Source organism: Balaenoptera acutorostrata, chromosome 5 (genome assembly GCF_949987535.1).
Source record: "Balaenoptera acutorostrata chromosome 5, mBalAcu1.1, whole genome shotgun sequence".
Lineage (NCBI taxonomy): Eukaryota > Metazoa > Chordata > Mammalia > Artiodactyla > Balaenopteridae > Balaenoptera > Balaenoptera acutorostrata.
In genome coordinates, this window is record NC_080068.1 from 96,232,891 (window position 1) to 96,252,807 (window position 19,917).

The 19,917-nt window shown below is 36.9% G+C and overlaps 1 protein-coding gene across 3 annotated transcripts in view; it reads right to left on the minus strand.

Annotated features, from left to right (window-relative positions):
* The window catches only part of SLIT2 (slit guidance ligand 2), a 386,465-nt gene that overhangs the window by 25,995 nt on the left and 340,553 nt on the right, over positions 1-19,917 (minus strand). For all 3 annotated transcript variants that reach the window (XM_007187619.3, XM_007187618.3, XM_057546961.1), the window contains 4 exons: positions 18,526-18,650; positions 18,294-18,391; positions 16,906-17,045; positions 354-447 (listed from right to left, as the gene is read on the minus strand). In XM_007187619.3, coding sequence (XP_007187681.2) covers positions 354-447; positions 16,906-17,045; positions 18,294-18,391; positions 18,526-18,650 — 457 coding nt within the window. The remainder of the gene's footprint in view (positions 1-353; positions 448-16,905; positions 17,046-18,293; positions 18,392-18,525; positions 18,651-19,917) is intronic.

Consider the following 19,917-nt stretch of genomic DNA (forward strand, 5'->3'; position numbering starts at 1 on the left):
TTAAATTAAACTCCCTATTTTACCACAGACTTCCATTCAGATAATAAAGTTCCTAGTAGATATTATGAATTTATTTGGCCTCCAAATAAATTTAATTAAAAATCCAAAAGCTATTTTATTTCATACATGACTTCCCAGGAAAAGTCACAAAACAAAAGGAAACATTTTCTTTTCTTTGGTGTACTAAAAAAGGCCCATGCTGTAGATAAACATTTATAAAAATTCCATTGACACTGGAGAGTATGTCCTCTAAGTCCTGAGCAAAGGTGTGAAGCTAGGTCCTGAAAGAGGAGGGTTCCTTAAAGAAAGGCCCTCCTCCCCGACTGTGAGCCCCAAAGCAGCCTCGGACTTACTTGAATCCCTTTGGCGTCAGGATGCACTTGGAGTCATGTTGGCAGGGGTTCAGGTCCTGGGCACAGAAGTCCAGCTTCTCCTCACACAACTCACCTGTTAACATGGCAAACGGTGTTAGGTCATAGACAAAGGTTAACAGGTTTCCTGCCAGCAGACTGTGTCATGGGTCTGAGAGGTAAGCATAGCTTGTGATTGGAAAAAATAAAAAATCATAAGACATGGAAGCAGAAGATCTGAAATGCTGGCTCTGCTGCTAAATAGTCTTATGATTTGGGACAACACAGCTATTGTTATCTGTGACTAATAGGAGCCCCTTTAGAATGTACTATTGGAGACGGAAATCTGAATGCTTTTCGTTTTTATTCTTTTATTATTATTATTTTAAAATTTTGGACTTTTTACTGAGGTATAACATATATCCATAAGATAAATGAATAGCTAATAAATAGTCACACACAGAACTCACTCATGTAACCAGCATCCATATCCCAAAACACACCATTGACCATCACTCCAGAGGCCCAACCCCAAGGGTAAGTATCCACTACCCTGACAGGACCACAGATTATTTGCACCTGTTCTTTTTTAAAATTTTATTTATTTATTTATTTATGGCTGTGTTGGGTCTTCGTTTCTGTGCGAGGGCTTTCTCTAGTTGCGGCGAGCAGGGGCCACTCTTCATCGCGGTGTGCGGGCCTCTCACTATCGCGGCCTCTCTTGTTGCGGAGCACAGGCTCCGGACGCGCAGGCTCAGTAGTTGTGGCTCACGGGCCCAGTTGCTCCGCAGCATGTGGGATCTTCCCAGACCAGGGCTCGAACCCGTGTTCCCTGCATTGGCAGGTGGATTCTCAACCACTGCACCACCAGGGAAGCCCTGCACCTGTTTTTGAACTTGACATAAATAGAATCATTTGGTATGTACCCCTTTACGTCTGGCTTATTCTGTTGTTTTATGTTTGAAAAGATAATCCTCAAATCTTCACAGTCTCCAAGGTTTTATAAGTCTAGAAGAAAAAGACTCTGTTTCCCTTTTATGACTTATTGCAACAGCTCAATAGTATACTCCTCAGCTACATCCGTCATGATAGAAAAAAGCAAAAGGAGAATCAATTAGATAAAGAATGTACACTTCTATCAGCTAGCTTCTAAAGAATAATTGTCATCCATAAATGAGAGCTACAAGCAGAACCATGAAGATTCTAGACACACTTTGTTGAATTGCATGTCCAATTATCTGTTAGGAAATTTCTTCATTTATAAATAACATGGTTATATTTTATTTTTAGGTACATTATGCCAAATATGATTTTCGGTGAGAACACTTTCCCAATCGTTGTGTGAGATTTTAAGGTGACTGGAAAGATGTAAAATTAAAAAGTTCTCTCCTTTTCTACCTTACCTTTAAATTCGTTTTTAATTATTTTATATGCAATAAATGAATGAATAAAGTGATACATCTATATGCAGCTGTTGTTCGTTTCCAAGAAACTATTAGAACTTTGTTCAAAGTGTGTGGATTTAAAGCAACATAGGTTAAAAAATCAGGAGTCTGCAGCAAATCTCTTTGTTATAAGACTGTCCTTTTAAGGTAATACTTTGCTAACTGGTAGAAATAGTTGCTTAACAACTAAATGTGGCAAATCATTTACACTTCAAGGATCTTTTTCAGTGATTTAAATATATAAATGTACTAAGCTAGGTATTACATCAATGTGGTGTATGATAAGTTAGGTTTTTTTCTGTGTCTTAAAGAGAACTAATTGTACTAAAAGTCTCATATATTTCTTTTATAAGAAGGATTTCTGTGTCTGTAAATCTGTGATATAAAAAGTTTTTATCAACATATACCTAATAAGCTATTTTTAAACAGGGTTTACTTAAAGCATCTTACACTCAATTATTATTACTTTAAGTAATACACCTTGATAGAATGTATTCGTTATAATTTGTCAGCCTATCATGATGAAATCACTTTCAGTTTTCTAATCAAATCTACCTGGTTGGATAAAGGCTGTTTATAGTAGTCTATATCCAAGGCAGTTTAAATATCATTATTTGTATTCTTCACTTTATACCCAAATAAGAAATCATTTTAAAAATGATATGAAAGGGGGGGGGAATGCTTTACTTCTTATTCATTTTGATCTAATCCAATCCAATCCAGTCCAATCCAATCCAATTAAGACAATCTAAACCATAGTTCATAAGGATTTACTATATGATGAGAGCAGTATGCTTAGAATATTTTGTCTTTATACCTCTGTAGAGTATGGTATGGTGACATACTAAAATAATAGTTATTGAAAGAAAAAATTATGCTTTTTAAGGCAAGAACTCCATCTTGTTGACCTATATTCAACTTGTTTCATTTTTGCCTCCTGAAATGATAAAGCGTGTGATGTGACAGGATGGACGGAAAGATGGAAATGTTCTTTATTCTATTACACATAGTGCTGTACTCTATTAACTTATAAGCAGGTATTTATATTTTTCATATGGCATCAGGAAAGGTAAGTCAGCCCATTGGAGTGGTTAAGGGCAATGTGGTTGAACACAGGTTAAATTTCAGCGCCCATGAGCCCCTCAAGAGATGGGAGTCTAGACAAACATTGGCTTCATAATTTGGCTCCAACCCACTCCACAGAATCCCAGGAAATCCTATTCATTTGCTTTCAGCCTGGACCCTTAAAAGTCCCCAATGATAAAGCAATAGCTTGGAACACGATGTTTGCCTGGCATTTGTGATTTCACTTTTGATCAGATGAGCAAATTAATTTTCCTTGTGCTTCTAGTTTTCAGCTTTTTCTGTTGATGAGAAGTTAAAGGTGTGTGTGTGTGTGTGTGTGTGTGTGTGTGTTGGTTGTCTGTGTTTTGGAGAAGAATTAGAGAGGTCAGCCAGGGAGCATACCGTTACCTCTTTAGGATAACAGAAGTTAGTGAATGATCAGCTGCAACTTGTGAAGAAAAAACACATGTCCTAAACAGAGGCATCTTTTTTTTTTTTTGTAAGGAAGTGATGTTTAGTTTTTAGATCACCTCCTCCTGATTGTGTCTGTCAGGTAAGTATGGCAGAGAGTGGGATGGAAATGGACAAGTTCTACAGTTACACTAGTAAGAGCTGTGAGGGAGTAAGGCAGGAGTGATGCCCTCTTCCCTAAAAGGGCATGATTCCTCGGAGTCCAGGAGAAGATGTAATTCACTGCTTACTGAACATCTGTAAATGTGGTCTTTCTGAAGAATCTGATGTAGTGGTGATATGACCATACATCCTAGCTTGCTCAGGTTTATACTTGCCATCCCAGGGTAATTTTCAGTAGTGTCCCCACACACTCACACAGATGCCCTGATTTGGATGACAAATGCTACGGTCACCTTGTGGGTGGGGCAGTAAAAGCTGGATCAACAGAGTTAATGCTCTCTTTGGAGTGAAGAGTGAACCAGCATAAAGAGATCCTAGGGAGAAACTACTCTTAATTGGGTGAAATGACATTTGGGTTGCTGAGTTATTGCTTGGGATGGCCTTCTGCAACTTATTCAATATAAAACAGTGGACTGGTTGCAGAAAAATGAACTATTTTATTGTTCTGGTCCCCAACTCTTCATGAGTAAAATGAGGTTCTGTAATTGAAGTTGGGCAAGGTCAACTGTGGCTATAAAAACCTTTCTTTTTTTTTTTAAAAAAAAGGCAAAATGCTTCTGAAGAGATGAATAATGCAGATAAGCAAGTTAGCAGAGAGAGCATTATGCTTTAACTGAACAGAACATCATTATTGTATTCAGTGGTAAAAACAGTGTCAGCAGGTGCCCCAATCCCACTGAGGTACCAATACTGTGAATATTATTGCAATGAGGCAGAAATCTCAGTGCACTTGATGGTTCTTACGGGAAATAGTACCTGGTGTTGGCCTTGCTTCCTGCTTCATTTTAGATCCGTGCACCTAACTTTAATGTTCTTTCCTTATTATACACAAGGGGTCCTTCCTTAATCTTCATTTGTACTTCTGGTATCTAAAATTATCTTTTTGTTTGCATTCCTTATTACTGCACTTACTGAAATCGTTTTAGAACTATTCCACAAGCTTCTTCCCTGATACCTATGGTGAGATCTGCCTATGGGTGTTTTCAAATAATTCTGGTAGCAAACCACCAGATTTTTAACATCGCCATATATTTTGAGTGCAAACTGTGTAAGAGGACTCATGTTAACGCTAGGAGTATAATGGTGAATAACCAAAAACGATATCCCTGTTCTCATGGAGCTTATACATGAGGGGAGGAGGAGAAAGATATTGATCCATTAATTTCACAAGTAACTGTAAAATTGCCTGAGTGATGAATGCTAAAAAATGTCCTGATGCTCTAGAAGGGGGACTGATGGTGGGAGAATTTTTTCTGAAGAAGTAGGACTTGGATTGCAGGTGAAGGGGGGCGATAAAGAGCCTTGGCAGTGGCTCTGTGCAGGAGGTGACATGGCAAATATGAGCTCTGAGAGACTGGGAGTGAGCCCAGGAGAGCGTGGTGACAGAGAAGGCCACAGAGGTTGGCAGGGGCCACATGGCAGAATGTCTTTATTTAATGAGCAGTGGGTGCCACTGAAGGGTTTTAGGATAGAGGATGGCCAGATGACATGCACACTTTGAAAAGAACATTTGGGCTCTAGAGGAGGATGGAGAGCACCGAGACAAATACAAACGGATATGAGTCATGACTTAGCTCGTACTCAGGTGGTGGTAGAGGAGATATGGATGGCCTGGATGTTTAGAAGCAAAATAAATGGGAATTTGTCATGGATTGGGTTAGGGCAGGGGAGAGAGGAAGCTGTCTGGAACTTCTAGGTTTCTGGTATGAGTATTTGGAAGTACCTTTCAGTGACATAGAGAACACTGAAAAGACCAGGTTTTCTGGGGCAAAAATCAAGAGTTTGAAAAATAAGGATGTGGTGTCACGGGTTGAACTGTGTCTCCCCATGCACCCCGCCCCCCTCAAAAAATATGCTGTAGTCCTCCAGTACCTCAGAATGTGACCTTATTTGGAGATAGGGTTTTTAGAGAAGTGATCAAGTTAAAATGAGGTCCTTAGGGTGGGCCCTAATCTGGTATGGCTAATGTTCTCACAGGACGAGGAAATCTGGCATAGAGGGCAGCCCACGTGAAGAGACAGAGAGGGAAGACGACCGTCAACAGGCCAACTAGAGAAGTCTGCAACAGGTCCTCCTCTCACAGCCCGCAAAAGGAACCAACACTGCTGACACCTTGATTTTGGACTTCTAACCTCCAGAACTGTGAGACGATAAATTTCTGTTATTTAAGCCACCCTGTTTGTGGTACTGTGTTATAATAACACTAGCGAACCCATACAGGTGGTAAATTCTAAATTATTGGAGGTTTATAGTGGGGAATAAAACTTTCAAATTACACTATTTCTTTTCTTCTCTTTTCTCTCTCTCTTCTTCTCCTTCCTTCTTTCCCTCCCTCCTTCCCTCCCTTCCTTCGGTCTCTTTCCTTTCTTACTTCATTCCATGTGGCTGTCCTCACCCATGCCTGAAATTTTCTTTAAGCTTCTCCAACAGAGTCTTTAATAAGCAATGCACGAGGAGAGGAAGTGGCCCCTAACCATGACCTTTGCACTTCAAAAGAGTCAAGGTTTGAACAGAGCATATCAGCACAGTTTAGCCCTACATTTGCTGCCAGGGCTAGATGCCTCTCTGCAAAGCACTGTGAGTCTTGGTTGACTTGGACCCATCAGCCCTTGGCCCTCTCTCCAAGAGGCGTTGGTGTTAACAGGTAAGGTCTGCAGGACAGGCCACCCAAACAGTAATGAAGATCCTCCTCCTCTTAGGGCATTGAGGGTGGCAAAGGCAAGAGAATCACAAACTACTGTGTCTTGTAGAGGGGGAGAAAAGTGAGTCCAATGTCTGTTTCATCTACTTTACAATAAATCTGGAGACTGACTTGAACTTTGAATGATAGCTGCAAGTAAAAATAACTACCAACATCTCTATTATCACTATAAAGTAATAATCTTGAAAGTGATTAATTTAAATTATGTCAAAGACATTAAAGCTCATGGTAAGTGGATGACACCTGAGTTGAGTCTTGTCACTAAAAATGATTTACATTTTCTACACAGACACTCAAATTTTTTAAACATGCTTTTCCTTAAAATATACTGGTTTAACTTACGGCGTTGTTGAAAATTCTTAGCTATAGTGATTCTTTGACAAATCAATGAATAATGAAGATATTATATAACCCACGAGCTAATATTAAATGTTTCCTGAAACTAATAAGAATAGTGTAAGAGGAAATTAACCACATACAGTAGGATTAATTTACATGTACTCTGGAGTGAGATTTTTTAATTTGACCAAAATTCAAACATGCTTTAGTTTAATAATTTTCATAAAAAAATGTTGGGGGGAAAATATTTTGAGCTAGACCCAGCAAATGATAAAAGGATGTTCATGACAAAATCCTTACTCTGGAGAAGTTAAAATGTGGAAAAATTAGAGACATAAGATAGATGCTGAATTTTCCAGTATCCCTTAAGTTTCATTTAGTGATTGGAATATGGACAGCATCGTGGCGTACAAACTGGCTGAATGATATTTATTGTTATTTTATTTATTATTGAAAACTAGACTACACAGATGCAAAGTTCATTATTACCCTTAAAGAGACTTCTTCTCTTGGCAAGGTAAACTGTGCTATTTAGAGAGAAGACATTTTTGAAGAGTTATTGGATGGACAACTAGTTGTTTTCTATCTACCAAGAAATCTGGGCAACAGCATGTCTTGCTGAGGCTTATTCAGTTCTCAAAGCCTGCTTAGCAGAGAAAAGGTTGGTCATCTTGTCCTTAGATCAGGATTTCAGGAATTTTCCAACTCAAACTACTCTGTTTAAAATATTCACTTTCTTCACTAATAGAGCAATAAGAAAGGGTGGGTTTGAATTACTAAGTATCTCATTTATATTTTTCCCAAAGTTAGCCCTGTAAATTCAGGTTGGCCATATTTACAAACACAAACAATTTTAGATATAGGTTCATGGCATTGTGGGAACACTTAACTCTCACTAGATTTTGCTAATGTAACCAGATTAGTTTCTTTTTTCTCTGAAACAGAAATAATCTCAGAGTCCGTTCTGGGGACCACGGATGTATGAAGGGGGTGGGGAGGATTCCAGGGCTGACACTGTAGCCTGTTCTTGTTCCTATTCATAAACTGTATCAAACTAGTTTCTTTTTTAATATGAAAGGATCATTACTATTGATAATAATGGAAAGGGAACTCATGACAGCAATCTGAATAACTGAACCAGCATTCTAGTGTTATATTTAATCTGTTATGACATTTTCAAATATACTTATAACAAGGGAGGAAGTCTGGTTGAATTCCTGACAGCATCCCCAGGACATAGAGTTTTGGAGGGTCAAATGCATCATTCTTCAAATATTTGCATTTTGAGCTCTTGCTTCGCTCAAGAAAAACCTGGAAAAATGGTACCAATTTTACTCTATTGGAATTGGCACGGAGAGGGAAGGTATCAAAAAAAGCAACCTACTGGAAATAAATTGAGATTTAATTTCTTAAAAGTACACTACTTGAGGGCAAGGGATAGATACCTTTATTTATAGTTTTGTATCTCTTCATTGCCGTTGCATTTGCTAGCAAATTATCTGGCACAAATTAGATACTCGGTGGCTGTTGAAAAATGTGAAAACACTTATTTGATTGCTTTTCAAAGGAAAATACTTTATAAATTGTTAATGAAGGAGACCCAGATGGCATAAGGGGTAATTTGAGGAAGAAGAGAGAATAAGGAATACTGGTAGAAGATTTGTGTTTTGAGACCCCATCCTCACGTATGCCCTTGTAGGCTGAACTTGAGGGGTAGCCTATTGACTCAGATATCCTGACAATCTTGTCTGCCAAATGATGACTATCCCAATCAGAAACAGAGAGGATGAACTCAGGAATCAAGAGGAAGTGTGAGTGTAAATGGCATGTCTGAGAAAGATTAAGATAAATGGATCTGAATGTTTCTCATTACATAATTTGAAAAATTCCATACAATTCCTAAAAAAAAATTGTACATTTCCCGTTTGTTCTTTATTCATGTAAAGAATAGCATTCTCTCTCCTCTCACAGACCTTGCAATGTAGCAGGGAGATGGATGAACTGTATTAGAGGGTGGACACAGCTGATGGGATTATGGGAGTCATTCCAAAACAGGTTAACTGAATTGGACCTGAAGGAAAAATATTTCTGTTTTCTCCTCTTTTGCTGAACCAGGCTAGCCCTATTTGTTACCTACTCTGCTCAACATTATAATCCCAGGCACCAGAGCACATCAACGTGAGCAGATGCCCAGTCTCCAAGCTGAATATTTAGTATCCTTATCAGTAGTGATAGTAATAATTGAATTTATTTCATCAGTAAGTAAAGGATTACTTATGAACAGTGTGTTTCTGTTTCTTATTTTTATAAAAGAGCTAACTCTTCCTAAAGGTTCCTTTTAATAATAATCTGATGCTTTCTTATTTGTGTTTATTATCCTGAAACTTGTTCTATCAATTAGCAATAGTTAATTGCTTCATAATATGATCAATAACTATCCAGATAATACCCACTTCTCTAAGCTTAATTAAATCCAATTGTTAGTATAGAAATATAGGGAATTGATCTTGAGGAGCCATGAATTTTTGAAGATATATTAGCCACTGATAAATGTCCTCTTGGTGCAAAGGGTATGCAAAATGGGACACACGCATAAGCAGACAAAGCCAAAGTATAACCTCATGAGATAAAGTTTATCATAATTCAGAACAGGAAGGCTCAAGGAAATATGCTATAAACATGGATATTGATGTTTCAGAAAAGAAAATCATTGTATAATCTCACTTTTGTTCTACATGACATGAAATGGGTTGCTCCGTAATGCTTGTCTGCCTGAAAGTTTGATTAGTCTTTGTGTTCAGAAACAATTCTTTCTCTTTATTTAAAAACTAGTCAAGAAGCTATACTTTGCTGTTAACTTTCTTGGAATATGAGAAGTGATGGCTTTGTACTGGTGAAATAACTGACCTAATCTGAACTTGCAAGGAGGAATCAAACCAAAGAGTCTGCCTGGTAGACAAGGGTAATGTTTTATGTATTTTCATATCACTTTCAATTCTGAGCACAGTATTCTGAATAAGGTATTTTCTCAGTAAATATCTTTTGAATTTTTAAAATGGAAAAACTTACCTCTCCAAATAAATAAACAAAAAAGGAAGTGTTTTTCAGTACTTCCTCATTGGAACATTATGGCTAAATAATGTAGCCAATTCCAACAGCTACTGAAACTACAAAAATATTTAACTTCGTTTCAAAATAAATAAATCCAAATTAGATTGAATAAGCCTTGGTTAAGCTAAACGGTTGTTCTGAACTCACTGGGCCCTGCCTATTAACTAAAGAGCAAATAGGATCTTTAAAATGTTTTCTGAGATTCAAATGCATTTAAGAAGGCTTTGAGAGGTTGGAACATGAATGCAAACCACAAAATATAATTAGGCTGCCAAAGTCCTCTCTCTAATTAAAAAAGACTGCAAGTATGAGTGCAAATATATTGACTTTGACAAAAAAGACCTTACACAGCTTGAGGCACTATTAATGAGAGAAGGAGTCACTGTTATTAAGAGATCATGACAATCCAAAAATATACAAAAAATCTAAAAAAATACAGCCAAATTCAAGAGTTCTTCAGTATTCAGTATTTCCTTACACTTCAATGTAGAATAAGGGGGTAAAGAAAACCAGACTTATTCTCAAATAAAGCCTTTCAATTGCAAGTGAGCATGGCAAATAAAATGACAAAATAATAATTTTTAAAAAGACAGTAAAACTGTCTTTTTACTGAAAAAAGACTGAAGACTATGGGGGGGAGGAATTTCCTTCACACATACAACTTACTTTAGGTAGAATTTTCTTTATCAAAATTCTGTAAGAATTCTTCCGTCATTAGGAATGACATCAAACCATCTACACCATGTCACTGTAGTGAGGATGGTTGGAACTAAATGATCCAAAACTTAAATTTGTCCTCCCTGGCAGCCCTTGATACTTCTGGAGTATAGACATCTAACATTTTCAAGTGTTTTCTTATACATTCTTCCATGTTATTCTCAAACATCTAAACGAGGTGGGACAGATGTCATTAGACTGTGACAGGCCCCAGAGTTGATAAATTTTAGTGCCAAGATGAGAAATTTTAGCTTTTCCCGTTAGCTTCATAAATTCATCAGTATCCCACCTGCCCTATGTGATGGAAGGTAGCTTAGTCATCAGGGGAATGAATTAATTAATTGTACAGACACTGATTAGGCACTTTATTTTTTTCATGTGTAGATAAAGTAGATTGCCTGTCTGCACCTGAATTTTGTTTTCTTTTCAAATACACCTAAGGGTCAATTACTTATAGCCAGCTGAAGAGACAGCAGAAGAAAAGCTTATTTGGCACAAAGGATTAGTCAGAGCCACTGTGGATGTGAAAAGATGCCAAGTCTGGAAGATGGCAGCAAATAAGAAGGGACTGGTTCCAGGGGAAGGCCTCCAAATTACAGTGCAGGCCTTGGGGCCAGTTAGACACTGGTTTGCATCTAGACCTCTACTTACAAGGTATGTATCCTTGGGTAAGTACTTTGTCACTGTTTTATACAAGTTATTGCTCAAGTCCTTATTGCTCGTATCTACAGAGTTCTGTTTAAATTAACAATATGTCAGCTAATAACAGAGTTTCTTTTTATTTAAGAAAATTACGCTGGGTTCTATAAAGAAGTTGAAATTTCATGTCTAGTTATGTTTTGGATTCAAATAATAGAAAATGGTTTGACTGCTTTTTAAAGCAAATTCAGTCAGCAGCAGATTATTGAAAATAAGAGACACCTTCTATAAAGATAAGCATGAGATTTAGTCAACACATGAAACCATGTGGTGATGTAAAACAATATCATACTGCCAAACTTGCTCCTGAGAGTATATATAACTATTTAAGGACACTTTCCTGTGACAGAATAATTGCCATTGTGTTTTCTGAGATAGAATCGGACCTTAGACATCTCTGCCCCAGACCACCAACTGTTTTAGTACTTGTAAAAAACAAAAGATGACATTTTACCAAGGATGGTATTGGATGCATTAATCCACAGAGAATGTACAGGCTATATTTTTTACATTCCCAAATAGGAAACAACTTTTTTTCATGTTTTTTAACTTAACTCTGCACATGGTAAGTGTAAGTGACTAAACACAGTAAATCATCTTAACAATGCAACAGAAAATAAAAAAATGAAGTCCTTAGCAAGAGGAGACAGAGCTGCTATACAATATAGTCCATGTGAGCCCTATAATCATACTGCTAATGCCTTACATACAACTGCAACTGTCAAGACAAGCACCCTTTTAGGATGCTGTGCCTGTACTTGGCACTTAAAGACTCTTGGTCAAGCTGAGTGAAAATACGATGTTATTAGGTATAATTCCGAATCTTTAAGATAAAAATTTAACAAAGATTTCATGATGATTCCCCAGACATGCCGATCACCCTGAGTACCACAGGACTTCCTTTCCTGGGCCCTGATGTATTTGGAAAGCCATGCAGACCATAAAGTGTCAGTGATTAGCTACGGCTCTTTTTATGCTTTAAAAACACTGCCTAGTACTCATGACATTCTATGAGTTTGACAATGTCATTTTATAAATCAACCTCTTGGGCTTTGTAATTTTTATTTCATAAAATGTTTTAATAAATGTATATATCTTTTAATATTTTTCATGCTTCAAATTACTAAAGATATTAATTTAAAGGTATGGGAAAATTCTCACTATTTAAAATTTTTTCTAGCTACAGCCTATGTACTGTACTAAATGACTTACGTTTTTCATGATAAAAATAATACATGTTTGGGATATCTTTAAAAAAGGAAAAGCATACAGACAAGTAGAAACTAGAAAGCGTTAGTCTTTATTTTTAGTCCCTTCTTCTGCCCACTCAGAGAATTTCTTTCACAGTCTTCCAGAAGTTGGTAAAGTGCATTTCAGATACCCTCTTTATACTGTTTGGCATAGCTATCTACATATCAAGGATCTGAATGACTGATTTGACATATTGATCTCAGATTTCATTTTTGTTAACATTCCTTTTACCATGTACACACCATGAAATCTATGTAGCTTTGAAAGAAAGAGGGAAACTAAAATAAAATAATAGACTTAAAAGGCAACTAACCTTTTTCCACCTCATTCAGATTAGCAGCTGGCAGCAACAAAGACAGAAGAGACAAAAGACGTTTTACATTGCAGTACACAGCGGAGCACAGGAAGCCAAAGCACAGCATTAACAACAGAGAAGCCCAGGGTGAGAGAGCAAACTGAAGCAAGGCTTAGATTTCTTACCTACAGCCGGGCCAAACGCACAAACAAGGAGAAAATGAGGCAAAAGGCAGATGCCATCACAGGCAGCAAGAGATCTGTGGCTAAACCGTTGATTTAACAACAGGCAGCTTTACTTTGTAAGATGTGCACATAATGGTTTGTGTGTGGGCATTGGAGATTTGGAAAACAAAGAGATAATGGTACAAAATGGAAAAATCAAAATGTTCTGAATTTTTTTCCACAAAATACATTCTAAGCCTTTACACACCCAACTTGTATGGAAACTTTCATTTACTGAATGTATGCCATCCCATTAAGCAATACCCCATGGTTAAAATGTGATCAAGTTTGTATCATCTTTGTATGTGGTCCTGTGAGAAGAGGGTTAATTAAGAAACATAGTCTTGACACAGCAGATCCAGGGTTCTGGCTCTTAGGAAACATGCAAAACCACATTTTTCAATGCAATACCTGAATTCATACCAGAGCTTAAGAAAAGGTGTCAAGTTTTTCAACATCGCAGGGGGGCCATATTTACAATGTTCACTTTTATAAGTTTTGGGCTAGTGCAATTTGAGGAATTTTTTAAAACTTTACTTTCAAGAAATGCCTTATTTTTAGAAAGGATATAATAATGATTTTAAAAGAATGACCAACCATCACCAAAAACACAATCTCTCAAGCTACTATTAAAACTCTGGAGTGGATTTTTTAATTATTTGTTTAGCAATTTCAGTGTCTTATTAATCCTTAGTATAGTGATTTTAATTTAGAATCATAGTGAATTAAACTTCTCAAAAATTAATCTTGTCTGAAGAATACTAGCAATCAACAGTCATATGTTATACATAGGACAGACGATGGATTGAATTAGGTAGAAAATAACAGTTTGGATGACTTGGGTGGGGAGGGGATAGTAACAGTTACATAACAGAAAAACAATACTGACCCTTAAAATTTATGTTGTCAATCCCTGCAGCAGGAAAGGACAGAGTTTTGTCCTCTAATAAATCAATAACTATTTACTGTGAAGTTCTGGTTACATGGGCTTAAATAAATTTAATAAATTTCCCAACAGTGGTTCATTTTATTTTGAACACGTGTATCCATGTTTTACAGCCTGCCCATCACATCATGACCTCTCTGTCAGACTGCTTTCAGATCTTTGAATTTTCTCTATTAACATATCATATCCATTCCGATTCTTAACATGGGTGCCAAATGTAAAAACTTTCACCATAGTAATTTACAAGTTTTTCCTATGAAGTCTTATTTGTTCCTACTAAAGACTTCATTTTCTCACTGAATGCCTCAGAGATACAGAGTAAAAAAAAAATCTCCAAACAGAAAAGCAACTTGTAACTTGAATGATTTTTAAACAATGACAACATTATTATATTCCCTGAGCACAGTAGGGGTTCTGTTCCAAGATCTCATGCTCACTAATCAGATTCCAAACTTAAATCAAAAACAATACAGCCACAATATAAGAAAATGCCTCCCTAACTGCAGACTTGGATGAAGCAGGATATAAAGCTCTGGAGTACAATTTATACCCTCCTATAATTAAAGGCCATTTATGTGCCACTGATTTCAAAATCTGCAGATGGTTCTTTGATATGTTGTAAATGAGCTCATTTCACCTATGGACAAAAATGCTACAGCTAATAGATGATTTACAAATATGTCTGGTTTAGGTATCTGCTCTAATGTCAATTTGCAAGACTCTTCACTTCCCACAAAACCCAACCCAAAGTTATAGTGATAGTATCTTCATGTTTTGTATGCTATGAACTTTCTATAGAGTGCAATGTTTATCCTTAGCCCGAATTAAGGCAAACTGATACCTGCAATAGATATGACTGAAAAAACCAGAAGAGTCTCAATTCTTGTTGAGCACCAAACGGCTCTCGACAAATAGTCATGGCAGGTTCCCACATGATAGCTTTTATAGATGCCACGTTTTGGCTCAGAAGTGGTTGTGCTAATAAGCTTTGGAGTTTTTGGGATGTGTTTCAAAGAAAGAGATCTGACACAGGGAAATGAAGCTTCGTAATACTTTTCAGAGGAAGTTGCACTGAACTGAATCACTTTAGGATGCAGAAAACATGTGTTTAAGAAGATCAGGTATAGGAAGGGAGCTTGGAAAACAAAGGGAGAGAAGGTAAAACAAAGACTCAAAGAAATGGATAAGGAATAAAGTAGAGCAAATCTAAAGCCAAAGGCGGACCCAATGAAACCAACTCAGAAGAGACTGCCACTTTATATAAATTATCATGGAAAAGGTATTAAGAATCTGAATACAGCAGTGCTGTCAGGTCTAGGTTTTCATTGGTTAGGGGATATAGAAAAATTCCTGGTTTCTGTGCTCAGGAACACATTGGCTAACCAAACTGTGCTGGAAATACTCAGATCCAATTTGTCCTGGTCAGAGTAGGTTAGTTTAAAGAGGTCTCTGACATTAAGTGAATTAAGTTCTTCCTATAATAGTCAGAACAATGACAGGATAGAGAACTATCTCTAAGAAGGTACTAGCTACAGATTTTGGTGCAAGCATTGGGCTGCTTGTGTAAGTCTAAATTAGCCCATCCAGAAAAACTCAGATTCTCGGGGTAGCTCCAAGGGCTCGAGAATCTGTGCACTCAGGCTAATGGCATGTATCTGAGGTGTGACACAAGTAAAACTTGTGTGAATGTCAAAGCTATGTAACACCTAAACTCTTCCTAGCTATGTTAGAATGGGTGCATATTAGACATACTTGCTATCCTTAATTAATGCAAAATAATAAAGAATTCAAATTCTGGCCACTAAGGAGTCCAAGTGCTATATATATATATATATATATATATATATATATATATATATATATATATAAAATAGAGTAACTGGTGATACATGTTAAAATTTCTACCGGAAACTTAGTATATTACTTCGTATGGCATCAGGTACTTCACTGGTGTGAAAAAAAAAAAAAAAAAATCATACCATAGAAAAGGCAGCTGCAGAATCTCTCAAACAGACCCGGGATATCAAAACAAAAACTCATTATTCTATTTAGCATCTTCCCATCAAGAAAGTACCTCTTAAAATGCAAAGTTTGAGTATTCCATAAAAGCTTAAATTTCAGTGCTTTTCTAACAAATCCCTGGGAAAATTAATCATACAGATGTGCTTCCATTTTTCATGTCTAGAGATGTTAACCTCAGTCATCCAAGTAGCTGTTTTACCCTCTGATATTCTTAACTATGTATATGGAAATAAATACAATTAATGAAAAATACCCAGCCAAATGAAAATGGTAACTTTGAATAGAGTGACAGAATCTACTTCTCCATTTTTTCTTACAAATAAAATATGTAACATTCTCCTTTTCTCTACCAATTTTAAAACTAAATGGTTTATTAAGAAATAAGAATGTAACTATGAAGTTTCTTATTCATAGCCACAAAAGACGATCAAAATAGATATTCTGACATAATAAGTAAGTTGTAAACTTGATGCTGACTTTATAGCAAATTGGTTTATCCAGGGCAGAAGTTTAGCAGTTTGGATAGTCTCATGAGATTTACCACATTTACTCCTGACATTTTGTATCAAGATAGAAAAAAAAAAGGTGGGGTGGGGGGAGAATGGTCTGATAAAGATTATCCAAAGTGATCAATATCTTCCTAATTGCGATTTATTTTGAGGGACATGAGTTGCTACATGCAAACACTCACTAATGAATAAACAAGTATGGACACGAAGAATCTCAAATGCTTGGTTATTTTTTGCCTATGTAAAGAAATGCTCCCTTTTCACATATGTATTGGTGGGTTGGTCTGCATAGGAAAAGTGCTTTGCATGAAAATGTCATTCAGTTGTGGGACTAAAAGCTTCAGTATGATAACTTCTTTTGTGCTGGAAAGTATTACTTTATGATGGATGCGTATCTTCCAACTGAGCTCCCCAGGACTTTTATTTGGTTGGCTGAAACCATCTTTAACTCCGTCTGTTATTACATTACACCTAATTTCCAAAACACCTATCAGTTATTGAATAATACAATGGTCTACTAAACACATGCAGCATAGTGTCAGTGGTGCTTTCAAACAGATACACAGATTGATGGCATAGCATTTCCTAGTCTTCCTACCTGTGTACTCAGGTGGGCAAAGGCATGTGTAGTTATTAATTCCATCGACGCATGTAGAGTTATTTTCACAGTCATTATCTTCACAGTCATCAACATTGATTTCACAATTTTCTCCTTCAAATCCATCAGCACAAATACACCTGAATGCCAGGGGAAGAAAAGACAAAAGACACCTTCCTACATTTTCAAACCATATGGTCTAAATATTGAAAAACACTAAATACACTCATCAATTACAGAGCTTTTAACGACAAGAAACTGATTTTTAAAATGCTTTTAAATGACATGTTGTAAGCGTCAATTTAAGGTAATATCCCCCAAATCAGAAACAATTTGAGAAAGAAAATTTATGCTGGCTGCAAGATGGCAAATGGCCCCATGGTCCTATAAGTCAATAAATCCAATACATGTGCAGGTCTAAAAAATGAGCAAAGTTTACTCTACAGCCCTAGATATCTTAATCTCTAGCTGTGTTCTAATAAAATAATTCATGCTTCTTTGCTCATAAATGAGGAGGAATGATTCTGATTTTTTAAAAATTACACATACTACCCTATGTTCTTGATGTCTCAAAGCAAAAAAGAAATCTGAAAATAAAACTTTGTCTTCCTTGCAATTATAAAATATGAATATTCTCTTTAACTCTCAACAAATACAATTTTTCACTGGCATAATACATTGTACCTTTCATCTTGCTAGGCATCAGAATAATCTTTGAGTAAAGGCTTGATGAAAAAGAGACAACTTCATAACAGAATGCAGAAATGAAGTATATGTATTATAAAAAGTGGTATTTCTAACAAGCTTTAGTAGTAGATTAGCATTCTTATATGAAGTTATTAGTTTTCATTATAAGAACTCTGTTTCATAATTCATGAAGTAGATCTGAAGTAACTGTATGATTAAATAACTCCTGATTAAAAATGTTCACAGCATGTTTGTCTACACATATTGTGGCTTGGAAATGAGTCATTACTTTTCTGTTTCAGTGGGACCCACATCTTATCATTACACACGGTCTGTTAAAGCAACACACAAAACAACAGATGGATATATGCCTTGCAGTAGGGGACTATTTGACTATTAATTAGCATAACAGAGCCACTCATTTGTCTTGACCTAATCTGACTTGATTAGTTCCAATGTACACATGTGAGTGTTTTTAAATTGCTTGGCTTTGTAGCATCCTGAGCTGAGAATACTGTAATGTCTCAATTTGTTTTTATATCGAAATACCTCTGCAAGGGACTAATACACATTTTCCTTATGAACAGAACTTCTGGTATTCTTTTTAAAATAAAGCCCTTGGATTTAAAAAGGAAAAATGCATCTTTGCTTATTCTTGCTCAAATACTTCAGACACAGAAGATCACAGATCAATGACCTACCAGAAGCCATCTTTTTCTCCTTCTTTTAAGTGGCAAGTTCCTCCATGTTTACATGGGTTACTGATGCATGCATGAATTGGAACATCACAGTCCTGCCCCTGGACAAGGAATGGTCAAGTTGAGTGTAAATAGAGTAGTTCTCAGCACATAGAGAAAGCACAACAGAATAATAAAGACCCACCGAGGAAAGCTACGCTTTCAGATCTTGGTTCCCACAACAGCTTCTACTTACCTTGAAACCATATGGACAGGTGCAGCGATAAAAGTCAACTGGATCATTGTTACAGGTGCCATCATTTTTACATGGATTCGATAAGCAGGGATTACATTTAGCTAGAATATTGACATCTACAGGACCTAAAAATTGATTGAAAAATATGAGAAGTGGATGCTTTCTGTTTTCAGTTCACTTAAAATTATTTCAATGCCTTAATGTAACAGTAAATTTTGTACAAAATTATTATTGGTCACATATCTATATGTGTTTCTCTTCCATGACAAAACCAGAAATCAGCATCATCATAATTATCTTTAAGAACGCAACAGGAGGCCATCTCATTGGGAGTGAATAGTGAAACTCTCTGATGTCAGAGTAGGGCTCTGAGTTGTGAGCTTAGGTAGTTAAGATCTGACATTAGTGATGCCAGCATCACAGGGTCAGTCCCCTCATTAGCTGACTAGCTTATGTGGATGCTTTCCATGGCCAGTGCCTGCAACTTAACTCAGGCGGCTGGTATGGAAAGCCATGGATCCCAAAGAGGACTGCGGGTGTGTGTGCTGGGGGATGGGTGGGCAAGGTTTTGAATAAGTAGAAATTCAGGAGACCTTCAAGATGGCGGAGGAGTAAGATGTGGAGCTCACCTTCCTCCCCACAAATACATCAGAAATACATCTACATGTGGAACAACTCCTACAAAACCTACTGAACGCTGGCAGAAGACCTCAGACTTCCCAAAAGATATATATATTTTCTTCCTTTTTACTTTTTGTGAGTGTGTATCTGTATGCTTCTTTGTGTGATTAAGTCTGTATAGCTTTGCTTTTACCATTTGTCCTAGTGTTCTGTCTGTCCGTTTTTCTTTTTAGTATAGTTTATAGTGCTTGTTACCACTGGTGGATTTGTTATTTGGTTTGGTTGCTCTCTTCTTTCTTTCTTTCTTTTTTTTATTACTTTTAATTTTTTAAATTTTTAATAATTTTTTCACTTTTTATTTTAATGACTTCTTCCTTCCTTCCATCCATCCATCCATCCATTCTTGTTTCTCCCTTATCTTCTGAGCCATGTGGCTGACAGGGTCTTGGTGCTCCGGGCGGGTGTCAGCCTTGTGCCTCTGAGGTGGAAGAGCCAAGTTCAGGACACTGGTCCACCAGAGACCTCCCAGCTCCATGTATATATCAAATGGCGAAAGCTCTCCCAGAGATCTCCATCTCAATGGTAAGACCAAGCTCCACTCAATGACCAGCAAGCTACAGTGCTGGACACCCTATGCCAAACAACTAGCAAGACAGGGACACAACCTCACCCATTAGCAGAGAGGCTGCCTAAAATAACAATAAGATCACAGACACCCCAAAACACACCACCAGATGCAGTCCTACCCATCAGAAAGACAAGATCCAGCCT